This window comes from Podarcis cretensis, assembly GCF_951804945.1.
Source record: "Podarcis cretensis genome assembly, chromosome: 7".
Taxonomy (NCBI): Eukaryota; Metazoa; Chordata; class Lepidosauria; order Squamata; family Lacertidae; genus Podarcis; species Podarcis cretensis.
The window spans coordinates 92839596-92853328 of record NC_137176.1 but is presented as its reverse complement, the minus strand read 5'-3'; the positions used below and the strand labels follow the sequence as shown (position 1 = coordinate 92853328).

General features: G+C 48.7%; 1 protein-coding gene across 1 annotated transcript in view; it reads right to left on the bottom strand.

Moving 5' to 3' along the window:
• The window catches only part of KIFC2 (kinesin family member C2), a 54535-nt gene that overhangs the window by 32407 nt on the left and 8395 nt on the right, over positions 1–13733 (bottom strand). Inside the window, exons 2-5 of the mRNA XM_079984217.1 lie at positions 12591–12678; positions 10697–10860; positions 6328–6583; positions 1402–1589 (exon numbers count right to left, since the gene is read on the bottom strand). Coding sequence (XP_079840343.1) covers positions 1402–1589; positions 6328–6583; positions 10697–10860; positions 12591–12678 — 696 coding nt within the window. The remainder of the gene's footprint in view (positions 1–1401; positions 1590–6327; positions 6584–10696; positions 10861–12590; positions 12679–13733) is intronic.

Genomic DNA, 13733 nt, shown 5'->3' with positions numbered 1-13733 from the left:
CTCTGGTGTGCAACCAGATTGGGCAGTTAAGCAAAAAGAAGGCAGAGTGCAGCCCTTGTGGCTAGTAGGTGCCCGTAGTAGTAGCAGTAGTAGTAATAATAAATAATAATAAATTTTTATTTATACCCCGCCCTTCCCGGTTCAGGGCGGCTAACAACAAAGTTAAAACACTTAATTGATGCTACAAAAAACAGCAAAAAATACGGTATAAAATGTGAATAACAATAAAATCAAAAATCAATTTAGGGGGGAAATCCTTCCAATATACATTAGATGATACCCAGGGCTAGCTGGCTAAGTTAGTCCTATCTGGGCCAGCAAGGAGAGCAGGGGAGAATTAGCTGTGGGATCCCAGAGCGGGGAATCTTCATAAAAAGGGGAGGAAGGAGAATAAAAGATCAGGCTAAATTCAGATTGAAAGCCAGGCAGAATAGCTCTGTCTTACAGTAATAATAATAATAATAATAATAATAATAATAATAATAATAATAATAATAATTTATTATTTGTACCCCGCCCATCTGGCTGGGTTTCCCCAGCCACTCTGGGCAGCTTCCAACAAAGATGAAAAATACACTAAAATGTCACATATTAAAAACCTCCCTGAACAGGGCTGCCTTCAGGTGTCTTCTGAATGTCAGGTAGTTGTTTATCGCTTTGACATCTGATGGGAGGGCGTTCCACAGGGCGGGCGCCACTACCAAGAAGGCCCTCTGCCTGGTTCCCTGTAACTTGGCCTCTCGCAGTGAGGGAACCGCCAGAAGGCCCTCGGAGCTGGACCTCAGTGTCCGGGCAAAACGATGGGGGAGGAGACGCTCCTTCAGGTATACTGGATCGAGGCCGTTTAGGGCTTTAAAGGTCAGGCCTGCGGAAGGAGGTTAAATCCTGCAGGGCCCTGGTCTCCTGGGACAGAGCATTCCACCAGGTCGGAGCCATCACTCAGAAGGCCCTGGCCCTGGTGGAGGGTAGTCTGACTCCTTAGGAACCTCTAAACTATGATTATTCATGGACCTTAAGGTCCTCTGCGGGGCAGACCAGGAGACGCGGCCCCGTAAATACCAGGTCCCTAAGTAGTAATAATAATAATAATTTTATTATTTATACTGTGCCCACCTGGCTGGATTTCCCAGCCACTCCAATAGCCCTCTCCTCCTCCAATTCTCTTTTAAAGCCCCTTCGGTTGCTGGGCACCACTGACTCCAGTGGCAGGGAGTTCCGCCGTTTAACTACATGCTGAGCAAAGAAGCCCTTTCTGTATGGGCCCCATTTCACAGCAGCCTCGGCGGCTAGCTTGGCTGACGTTCAGGGACGATGGGAGCCGCTGGGCACAACAGCACCCAGAAGGCAGCGAGACCCGGCCCCTGGCGACCACCCCCAACGCCCCCCGGCCCTCCGCCTCACCTGATGGTGGAAATTCCCGGCCAGCCGCTGCTTCTCTCTCTCCCGCACTTCGGCCTGCTGACGGAGGCCTGTCACCTCTTCTGACAGCCGGCTCCGCTCACCCTGGAGGGTGTTGATGGACTCCACCAGCTGGTGCACCCCAGCCGAGGACACCGGGTAGAGCAGGCAGGCTGAAGGCAGCTTCACCCCTGAGGAAGAAGAGGAGAAGGGATGGAGCCCCTGGAAATGCCGCTGCAAGAAATCTTAGGACACCCAAAGATCATCCAGCCCAACCCGCGACAATACAGAATCACAACGGAAGATTCCAAGCCAAAGGCCAGGGGGTCCCTGCCAACTCTCAAGTTCTATGATTCTGACATCTGGCCTCCTTCCTCTGCTTCGATGCCAATAATAATAATAATAATAATAATAGTAATTTATTATTTATACCCCACCCATCTGGCTGGGTTTCCCCAGCCACTCTGGGCGGCTTCCAACAAAACACTAAAATACAATAACCTTTTAAGCATTAAAAGCTTCCCTAAAGAGGGCTGCCTTCAGATGTCTTCTAAAAGTTTAGTAGTTGTTGTTCTCTTTGACATCTGGTGGGAGGGCATTCCACAGGGAGGGCGCCACCACCAAGAAGGCCCTCTGCCTGGTTCCCTGTAACTTGGCTTCTCGCAGTGAGGGAACTGCCAGAAGGCCCTCGGAGCTGGACCTCAGTGTCCGGGCAGAATGATGGGGGTGGAGACGCTCCTTCAGGTATACTGGACCGAGGCTGTTTAGGGCTTTAAATGTCAGCACCAACACTTTGAATTGGTACTGGGAGCCAATGTAGGTCTTTCAAGACCGGTGTTATATGGTCTCGGCGGCCGCTCCCAGTCACCAGTCTAGCTGCCGCATTCTGGATTAGTTGCAGTTTCCAGGTCACCTTCAAAGGTAGCCCCACATAGAGCGCATTGCAGTAGTCCAAGCGGGAGATAACTGGCAGGTAGGGACTCATCCTGCATACCAGATGGAGCTGGTAAACAGCTGCCCTGGACACAGAGTTGACCTGCGCCTCCATGGACAGCTGTGAGTCCAAAATGACTCCCAGGCTGCGCACCTGGTCCTTCAGGGGCACAATTACCCCATTCAGGACCAGGGAGTCCTCCACACCTGCCCGCCCCCTGTCCCCCCAAAACAGTACTTCTGTCTTGTCAGGATTCAACCTCAGTCTGTTAGCCACCATCCATCCTCCAACCGCCTCCAGACACTCACACAGGACCTCCACCGCCTTCACTGGTTCTGATTTGAAAGAGAGGTAGAGCTGGGTATCATCCGCATACTGATGAACACCCAGCCCAAACCTCGTGATTATCTCTCCCAGCGGCTTCATATAGATATTAAAAAGCATGGGGGAGAGGAAGGAACCCTGAGGCACCCCACAAGTGAGAGCCCAGGGCTCTGAACACTCACCCCCCACCACCACTTTCTGGACACGGCCCAGGAGGAAGGAGCGGAACCACTGTATGACAGTGCTCCCAGCTAATAATTTGTTATTTATACCCCACCCATCTGGCTGTGTTTCCCCAGCCACTCTGGGCGGCTTCCAATCGAGTGTTAAAAACAACACAGCATTAAATACTAAAAACTTCCCTAAACAGGTCACTACCCTCAAATTTCTAATTTTTTAAAATTCACAAGCTTTGCACAGATATATGACAAGGGCAACACCGAAATCACAGAAAAGGCAGGCGAGGTTTTAAAATGTAATTTCTATTAAGTGGCAATAGAAACAGGAATGACCCAACACACATTTGAATGTACTGGTGGTATTTAACAAAAAGTAGAATACCAGAGAAAGATGCAGGGCAAAGCTCTGAAAGCTTTTTTTAACACCAGTGGTATTTTAACATACACTGAAGTTTAGGAATGTAGGCTGCAGCTTCTATTTGTTGAATGGTCTCTTTAGATTTGAAGGTTCATTAATGGTTCCGCAAAATGCGTATTTCTTTAAAGGCCAGAGCAAATAACTTACAGCTGTGAAGCAGTATAGCAGGTGCTGTTAAGTTGTGGTAATTAAGCTGTTGGCTATAGTATATAAAGAGCAGCACCTAGGTCTCTCAGTACCCTGGCGGATGGCTCACACTTATTGATATCATGTAATTTAGTGTAAAAGGACTTGTTGTTTTTGTTCTTAAAACCTAGCAAAAGTTATTTCACGTTTCTTGAATGTGTGGTCTCCCCAGATTGCCTTCTGCAGTGCAACTAATCTGCAAATAGCCAACAGTATTGAGATAAGAACAATCACAAAATTTGAATTGTGGAAGCCAGCCTCAGAGATTATTCCCCTGGAATAGGTGTCGGAGGCATTTATGGAGTCATTTGCTAATTAACAACACGTGCCGGGCCCTAAAAATTGGATTGTTGAAATTATATCAGTCTTTACTTCCTCGTTTGTTGCTTTCCCTATAAATCGATACAAAAAGCTAAAAAAGCCAATGCAATTCTGGGCTGCATCAATAGGAGTATAGCATCTAGATCAAGGGAAGTAATAGTGCCACTGTATTCTGCTCTGGTCAGACCTCACCTGGAGTACTGTGTCCAGTTCTGGGCACCACAGTTCAAGAAGGACACTGACAAACTGGAACGTGTCCAGAGGAGGGCAACCAAAATGGTCAAAGGCCTGGAAACGATGTCTTATGAGGAACGGCTAAGCTGGGCATGTTTAGCCTGGAGAAGAGGAGGTTAAGGGGTGATATGATAGCCATGTTCAAATATATAAAAGGATGTCACATAGAGGAGGGAGAAAGGTTGTTTTCTGCTGCTCCAGAGAAGCGGACACGGAGCAATGGTTCCAAACTACAAGAAAGAAGATTCCACCTAAACATTAGGAAGAACTTCCTGACAGTAAGAGCTGTTTGACAGTGGAATTTTCTGCCAAGGAGTGTGGTGGAGTCTCCTTCTTTGGAGGTCTTTAAGCAGAGGCTTGACAACCATATGTCAGGAGTGCTCTGATGGTGTTTCCTGCTTGGCAGGGGGTGGGACTCGATGGCCCTTGTGGTCTCTTCCAACTCCATGATTCTATGATTCTATGAAATTGGCAGGGGAGACCTAAAGCAACCCTGACAGGTGGCCACACAGCCTGTCAATTATGTTATTTAGTTTCCTGTCAATCATGTTGCTTACACACACACACACACACACACACACACACACACAGGAAATACAGAAGCACCTTAGATAAAAACTAGCAAAATATTGCAAAATATACAGGGGACAGAGAGGCATATCTGTGGCCCGCCCCATCCACACCAACATTTCTCTGATGAAGATGGGAAAAACAGGACATTTCGGGATCAAATCAGAAACCGGGATGGCTTCTGTAAATCCGGGATTGTCCCTGGAAAATAGGGACACTTGGCGGGGAGGGGGTCTGTCACCCCAGTGAGGAACCTAGGGTGGATCTTCACACAGGAAAACCCCCGCTATAAATAAGTCATAAATTAAATTGTTATAACAAAATAAAAAATCTCTATGCAAAATCACAGATACGTTTTTTTGCTCTACAGCACCATCTGGTGTTGCATGCTTATAATGCATTTAAAACGCTGCTTTTTCAGCTAATGTGGCTGAGTCCCTACTGTGCTTGGGGAGGGCACCTGGGCTTGATATTTTCACCCCCTCCCATTGCAAGAATCTCCTGATCTGATGTTTTGAGAAAGGAGGGGGCGGGAACTGCTCTTCTACTCTTCCGCGCCTGTGTGTGGAGACAGTCTTATCTGTGTAGTGACTAGATGGCTGAGTGGGAGCTGTAACACTCATGCAAGCCAGTAGTTCTTTAGTTTGCAGTAGCTATTAGAAATAAAAGGAGTTATGCTTCACAGCTAGCTTTTGCGTTATTTATACTCTGCTGAGATTGGTGCTCACGATGCACAGTTGTGGCTCCAGTGCGCTGAGACCGGCTTTCCAGGATTGGATGGTCTCTGAAAGTGCTCCATGAAGAAATAAAGAAAATATTAAGAATATCATATAGTAAAAGGCCAGAGGCATTCCTTTTAGGAATTTTAAATGATGATATTCCAAAAGACAAAACTAAATTTTTCTTATACGCAAAGTCTGCAGCAAGAATCCTGGTGGCTAAGTACTGGAAAGGGAATAGGTTACCCACTAGGGGAGAGTGGTTATGTAAGCTTTCAGAATACTTCGAATTAGCCAAATTGACAGACATAATGAGACAAAAACCAAAAAGTGAAGTGAAAAAGGAATAGGAGCACCTAAATGAATACCTCAAAAGCCAAGGTTCGAGGACAGAAATCTGGCTGAGTCTGGAATAACCTTGTGAAGTGAAAGGATAAGAAAGAGGGATTTATATCTGGATGCTAGGATAGAGATGATAAGGAAAACAGGAAAACACAATGAGAGATAAAGGAGGTGCTGTGGGATTGGTGGAAGTCAATGTTTTGTTGTTTTTTTAGTGTTTATATTATTAACTTGTAAGATATGGATTTGTTTATTTTAGTTGTTGCTTTTTTAGTTTTTTGAATGTTGGTTTTTGTGTGTTGTGCATTGTTATTGTTATGTGTGGAAAAGACAATATTTTTTGCTCTATAAGACTCACTTTTTCCCTCCTAAAAAGTAAGGGGAAATGTGTGTGAGTCTTATGGAGCGAATGCAGGCTGCGCAGCTATCCCAGAAGCCAGAACAGCAAGAGGGATTGCTGCTATCGCTGTTCTGGCTTCTGAGATTCAGAATATATTTTTTCTTGTTTTCCTCCTCCCAAAACTAGGTGCGTCTTGTGGTCTGGTGCGTCTTATAGAGCAAAAAATACGGTACTAATAAAATTTATTTAATAAACATTTTAAAAAGGAAAAAGTGCTCCTGTCGCCTAGCCCGGTCGGGGCAGAACCAGTTACTGAGCCCAGTCGTTGCACATCGGTTGAAAGCCATACTGACACCGCTCACCTTCGTGCATCTTCTCCAGCAAGCCTTGCTGCTCAGAGATGACCCCTTCCAGGCTCTCAATGAGGCTGAGCTTGTCCTTCACCCGCTGGCGATAGGCCCTCTTCAGACTCCTCAGCTGCTTGCGGCGGCGACTCTCCTCCTTGCGCAGGCGGGAGCGATACTCACCAGCCTGCTCTTGCAGCTGCTGCATCTGCGCATAATGCTCCAGGAAGGAGAGGAGGTGGGAGATCACCGAGAGGAGAGGCGACTCGGGAGGCTGGTGGCGGGACGGAGCAGGACCCGAGGAGGAGAGCAGGGCGGGAGACAAGAGAAAGGTCAGAAAAACAGCAGCATATTGTAGAGAATCGTATAACTCTGGAGTTGGAGTGGAACCCAAATCTAGCAGGATCTGATTTCTTTCCGCAGGGCCTGTAAGACAGAGTTGTTCCGCCTGGCCTTTGGCTTGGAATCAACTTGATCCCCTTCCCCTCTTTCCTCTTTCCTTTCTCCTTCTGTGATGGAACTCCTATTTGGGGACTTCCCTGGCTTTTTTCTGGCCCACGTAGGACCAGTCTGGATAGTTGGCCTTGGTGAAGACCTGATGTTTTCATCTCCAAAAAAGTTTTTGATTTGAGTTTCCATTGAAATGAGGCTGCATTTGAAGGTTTTAATCTTGTTTTTAAGTTGTATTTCAATCAATTTGTTTTTATATCAGTGGTTAGCTGCCCTGAGCCTGGTCTTGGTTGGGGAGGGAGGGGTATAAATATTATTATTATTATTATTATTATTATTATTATTATTATTATTATTAGCTCAACCCACTGCAATGCAAGAATCACAGCTAAAGAACCTTCAACACGTGGCCAGCCAACCTCTGCTAAAAAATTCCAGCAAAGGAGAGCCTGTCACCTTCGGAGGGAATCTGTCCTACTGTCAAACAGCTCTTACCACCAGAAAGTTCTTCCTGATGTTTAGTCGGAATCTCCTTCCTTGTGACTTGAAGCCATGGGTTCAAGTCCTACCCTCCAGAGCAAGGGAAAACAAGCTTGCTCCATCTTCCATGGGACAGCCCTTCAGATATTTGAAGATGGCTATTATATCCCCTCTTAGTCTCCTCTTTTCCTACACCCCAACTCATGGGTGGCAAACTAAGGCCCGGGGCCTGGATCCGGCCAAATCGTCTTCTAAATCCGGCCCGCAGACGATCCAGAAATCAGTGTGTTTTTACATGAGTAGAATGTCTCCTTTCATTTAAAATGTATCTCTGGGTTATTTGTGGGGCCTGCCTGGAGTTTTTACATGAGTAGAATGTGTGCTGTGAGAGCTGCCCGAGGTCCCAGCTCACAAAGGACGAATGCCAGTCCGTGTTATATACAAAAGTCTTTATTGAAACGCAGTTTCGATTTCAAAGCCGCGGCGTGCAGCTCTACGTCTTAAACCCTAGACCGCTGAAGCTCCGTCTGAATCTCCTCCCCCCAGACACCAGTTTAAGACTCTAGCCTTGCTCCACCTCTTCCTTTGCTCTTTCCTCCTCTGGGTCCGCCTGTCCACTGGGGTCTTGCCCTTTCTAGACTCTTCTGACGCTGAGTCCCCTGAGTCTTCCCCCTCCCTCCGGCGGGCTTTAGGACCTGGTTCCCAATCCGGGTTACCTGCTGTGCCGCGCGCCTGTACATTCGAACTTGGCGCGCGCGCCCAGCCGGCAACCTTTCTCCTGACCGTTACACTGCTCCTGTCACTGCTTCCCCCTTCGGGGAGGCTAGCTGGACCTGACCTCCCCTCCGTTCCCTCACTCTGCGATGGAGGCGTGATTCATCTTCTCTCCCTGCTGGAGGAGAAGCTGGCCCTGATACATGGGACTCTTCCCCCCCCCCACTACGCTCTGGTGGAGGAGCTGGTCCTGATCTCTCGCTGCTGCTTTGGGAGTCCCCGCTGGCCCCTTGCTTCTGGTGTGTCCCCCCTGGGACCCCCCTTGCCCTGGCCGTCGGCGCCCCCCTCTGGGAATCTTCTGAATCGCTGGAGAAGCTCATGGAATCTCTCGGGCCACTGTCATACTCCCCTACGCTGCCCTCAGATTCTTCCCCTTCGCTCTCCATTTCCTCTCTCCCCTGTGCCTCTGCTCCTGAGCCCCTGACATCCATCCCCCCCTCGAAGCCCCCCCTTCCCCCCTCCCCCTCTTCGGGTGCGGGTTCCGGGTGCTCCAGCGCTGTGGGGGTGAGTGCGGGATACAGTTCTTCCCCCCTGGTGTGCAGCCCGCCAGCTGGATCTGGCCAGTCCGTAATGGGCTCGTCGACGTCGATCTCCTCTGCTTCCATCTCTCTGCAGCTGTGCTCGAACCCAGGATCCTCCCCCAACGCGTCCATGTCCCTCTCTCCCCCTGTTGCCTCGGGTGATGCTGCGTGTAAGGGCCCCCTCATCAGTTCACTGCTCCACCCCACCTCCGGTTGATTGTCCCACCAGTAAGAGCGGTTTGTGGCAAACCCCGAGAGCGATCCCTCTGGGGAGCTAGTTTCTGGCGCCGTTTCCTCAGCTGATGAGAACCCCTGGAACGTGTTGGCTGAAAGTGTGGGTGTGAAAAGATAGTCGTCGAAATAATCCGCCGGCATAGGTCTGTGTGGGAAGAGTGCATGGAACTCGTCTTTGAGGTAGTGCTCCTCCACGGCATAGTACGGTACCCACCTGTTGGCGCTGGCCGGGGTACCTTCCCTGGCGAGGAGATATTCAACCCCCTCTTCCCCCCATCTCGAGTCTAAAATCTCCGTGACCTCGTTGAGTGGCGCCGCCCTCGGTGACCCCCCCTTGTTGGCGATTTGCGGGGTGGGTCTGGTGCGTTCCCTGGCGCCTGAAACCTGTGGGGTTCCTTGTATGGTGTAAGCACTGACCTATGAAAGACCGGGTGCATTCTGGAGCCCTCCGGGAGTGTCAACCGGAAGGCTACCGGATTGATTTGTGCCTCGACTTGGTAAGGCCCTAGCTGCTTGTGTCCGAGCTTCTTCTTAGCTAACGTTCTGGCCGGCACTGCCTGGGCTGCTAACCAGACCCAGTCCCCCACTTGGATGTCTTCCCCGACTCTCCTGTGCCTGTCTGCCTGCACTTTGTAGGCGTGTTTTGCTAGTTCTAAGTGCCTTCGGAGTTGCTCGTGGACCTCCTGTAATTCCGCTGCCAAGGCCTCTGCTCCCTGTGTCTCCCCCTCCCCCACTTTCTCTAATCCCGGGAAGGTTCTGGGATGCCGTCCATTGTTGGCGAAGAATGGTGTCACCCCCGTGGACACGTGCTTCGTGTTGTTGTAGGCAAACTCGGCCAGCGGTAGGTAGTCCACCCAGGTCGAGGGCTGTTGATTCGCGTAGCATCTCAGGTACTGCTGCATGATGGCGTTGACCCTCTCCGCTTGTCCGTTGGTCTGCGGGTGTCGTGCCGACGCTAAGTTGATCTTGACGTTCAGGATGCCCAGCAGCTTCTGCCAGAAGCTCGAGATGAATTGGCGACCCCGGTCAGACAGGATGGACCGCGGTAAGCCGTGAACCTTAAACACGTGGTCTATGAACAGCTTGGCTGTCTGTTCCGCTGTCATACTCCCCTACGCTGCCCTCAGATTCTTCCCCTTCGCTCTCCATTTCCTCTCTCCCCTGTGCCTCTGCTCCTGAGCCCCTGACATGTGCTTTTATTTAAAATGCATCTCTGGGTTATTTGTGGGGCATAGGAATTCATTCATTTTTTTTTTTTTTTCAAAATATAGTCCAGCCCCTCACAAGGTCTCAGGGACAGTGGACCAGCCCCCTGCTGAAAAAGTTTGCTGACCCCTGGTTAAAGCTATGGTTTTCCCAGTAGTGATGTATGGAAGTGAGAGCTGGACCATAAAGAAGGCTGATCGCTGAAGAATTGATGCTTTTGAATTCTGGTGCTGGAGGAGACTCTTGAGAGTCCCATGGACTGCAAGAAGATCAAACCTCTCCATTCTGAAGGAAATCAGCCCTGAGTGCTCACTGGAAGGACAGATCCTGAAGCTGAGGCTGCAATACTTTGGCCACCTCATGAGAAGAGAAGACTCCCTGGAAAAGACTCCCTGGAAAAGACCCTGATGCTGGGAAAGATGGAGGGCACAAGGAGAAGGGACGACAGAGGACGCATCAGTTCATTCCCCCCCCCCAAAAAAAATATAGACCCCTACAAGGTCTGAGGGACAGTGGACTGGCCCACAGCTGAAAAAATTTACTGACGCCTGTCCTAGATCCTTTCAACATGTCCTGTTGGCAAAACAGGTGTCCCCCATCTTATATTTATCTATCCAATCATTTTAACTCCATATTTAATTTAATGTTTTCCACAAGGCCACTTCCCCCCGTTCCACCACTGCAGAACAGAAGTGAAATGGATTTGTGGTGGGGGCACTCACCTTTCCACTGGCCGGGTCTTTTTCCCCAAGGAGGGTCTTCACAGCAGCCTCCGCCTTGAGGGACCGGAACTCTGTGAGCGGAGTCGGGGCGTCCCCCAACCCAAGGCCTTCCTCCTCTTCCTCCTCTTCCTCTGTATTGTTGCTTCTGTCGCTCTCCGAGCTGCCTGCCAAGAGAAGAGACCCCTGGCCAGGGAGAAAAAGTACCAACCGGCAGCATCCTCTCTCGGGGCTGACCCTCCCCATCAGAAAGCCCGTTTTGTTCCTGGGTGGGGAGAGATGGTGGGGAGTGGCTGTGTTCCAACCCAAGACCTGGGGACTGAGCCCAGCAGCACAGAGTCTCTCCCAAGATGTATGGACAGCCAAACACCTGAGCTGATTCCCAAATCGCTGCACATTGGACGGGACCAGTGCCCTGTTCATGATGAGGATGACTCCATCCTTACGGAGTCCTCTCTGCGGGATCACATTCACCCAGTGCTATATCAACTGCACTGGCTCCCGGTGGAGTACAGGATTAGGTTCAAGGGGCTGGTTTTAACCTTTAAAGCCCCATGCGGCCTAGGACCCTTTTCCCTACGGGACCGCCTCTCCTGGTATGTCTCACGGAGGACCTTCTTCAAACAAAAACATCTTGGAGATCCCAGGCCACAGGGAGGTTAGACTGGCCTCAACCAGAGCCAGGGTTTTTCCGCTGTGGCCCCGATCCAGTGGAACTTTATATCTTTCCGCAGGGCCTGCAAGATGGAGTTGTTCCACCAGGCCTTTGTCCAAGGCACAGTCTGACCACCTCCTTTGGTAATCCTTACAGAACTCTAGCCCAATGGTCACCATGAATTAGATTTTCAATTGATTTTAGAAGGAATTGATTTTAGAACATTATGTTACTTTTATTGTTGTTAGCTGCTCTGAGCCCCCGGCTTTGGCTCAGGAGGGCGGGATATAAATAAAATTATTATTATTATTATTATTATTATTACTACTACTACTACTACTATTATTCCTTGAAATGCTGGAGAAGACATACGGGGGAATGTTTGGTCCAGCCAGTCAAAACTTTCTGTTCCTCCTGGCTGGAGCATCCTCCCTTTTGCATGCGACTAGAGGTGGGCGTGGCCTTACCTGTCCAGGTAACAAAAAGACGAGTCATGCAGCACACTTCTCTCTTTTTGACTTCCTTCTTCGTTTGACCAGCTAGGACTCCTCTGCTAGCTCTCAGCTAGCAGAAGCACTGGGATTATTCCCCCATATGGGGTAGATCTGCCTTCAGGGATCCAACTGTGAACTGATGTAAGTAAACTTATTTTCTTGACTTTGAGTAAGATTGTGGCGCCTTTATTCTTTTAAGAAGGATTCAAAGGGAATTGTATACAGTTATACCTCGGGTTACAGCCACTTCAAGTTGCGCTTTTTTGGGTTGCGGACCACCGAAACCCAGAAGTACTGGAACGGGTTACTTCCAGGTTTTGGCGGTCATGCACGCGCAGAAGTGCTAAATCGCGCTTTGCACATGCACAGAAGCACTGAATCGCTACTTGCGCCTGCGTTAACGCAGGTTGCAAATGCTGCAGGTTGCGAATGTGCATCCCGCACGGATCACGTTTGCAACCCGAGCATCCACTGTAATAGTGAGAGGCTCACACGAGCCTGCAATCAGCTATCTACTGTGCATGTAAAAAGGGGGATGTAACCTTGCTACATAAAGGAACTTGCTAGCGCAAGTTAGGAAGGATATTAATAAACAGTATATCCTTTCCTGCCTCCCTGAACGTTCCCACATATACAAGGCCCCATTAGGGAGGACAGGAAGACTTTGGGACTAGCCAACCATTCTGGGCTACCCTAACTTTTGCTGCTGGAGGTGGGGGGCAGACAGGGAGGGGTCCGGGTGACTTACTGTCCAGTTCGCTCATCTCCTTCCAGGGGTCTTTGCTCAGGGCTTTCTTCGTCCTCCTTGATTGCTCCATGGAAAAAGCTTTGCAGTCCTAGGTGGGGTCGAAGCAACAGGAGACAAAGTGTAAGAACATCTTTAAAAATATATAGCAACAAGAAATGGAGAATGTTTGGGGAAGCTTTTAATGTTTGATGTATTACAGTATTTTTTATTTTATTTTATTTTATTTTATTTTTTTGGAAGCAGCCCAGAGTGGCTGGGGAAGCCCAGCCAGATGGGCGGGGTATAAATAATAAATTATTATTATTATTATTATTATTATTATTATTATTCCCAACCTTTTTTTGCCCATGCCCCAGCTAAGCATCTCTAAAATCCTGATTCCCCCCCCATGACATATAATTTGTATTATTCAAAAAGTGAACTTTTTCATAATATTTTTAATTGATTTTCAAAGATATAATATACAACATAAAACAGTACAAAGTCCAAATATTGAGATTACGCTGAATCTTCCTGACTTTCTCCCATCCCTTCCAGGGGTCCTTTGAATTCTATTTTTGACTACATATCAGTACTTCAAAAAGTGAGTACCTATTCACATGGAGGAAACCTAAAAGGCCATTAACTGTTAATAACTCATTCTCGAATTTCCCCTGTGGGGCGTGTGCCTCACGTTGGGAATCACGGTCTTAGATGGAAAGGAAGAGCAAGGAATCTGTGATGCCTGGTCTGAACACTGGGAAACATCAGCAGAGGGAGGAATAAATGGATATCTCTTTAGACTGAAAATCAGGCTATTATGAAGAAGACTTGCTGGCACACCTAATGCATGAATAGTTTGTTGTTGTTTAGTTATTTAGTCGTGTCCGCCTCTTCGTGACCCCCTGGACCAGAGCACGCCAGGCCCTCCTGTCTTCCACTGCCTCCCACAGTTTGGTCACAATGGATGCGTTTGATCTTCTTGCAGTCCATGGGAGTCTCAAGAGTCTCCTCCAGCACCATAATTCAAAAGCATCCATTCTTCAGCACAGGTTTTTTCCCCTATTTGGGGCAAATCCACATGTTGCTATTTGTAACTTTAAGTCTTTAAACCTGCCTTCAGGATTGATATGCTGAGTACAGTCAAACCTCATGTTACGTTTG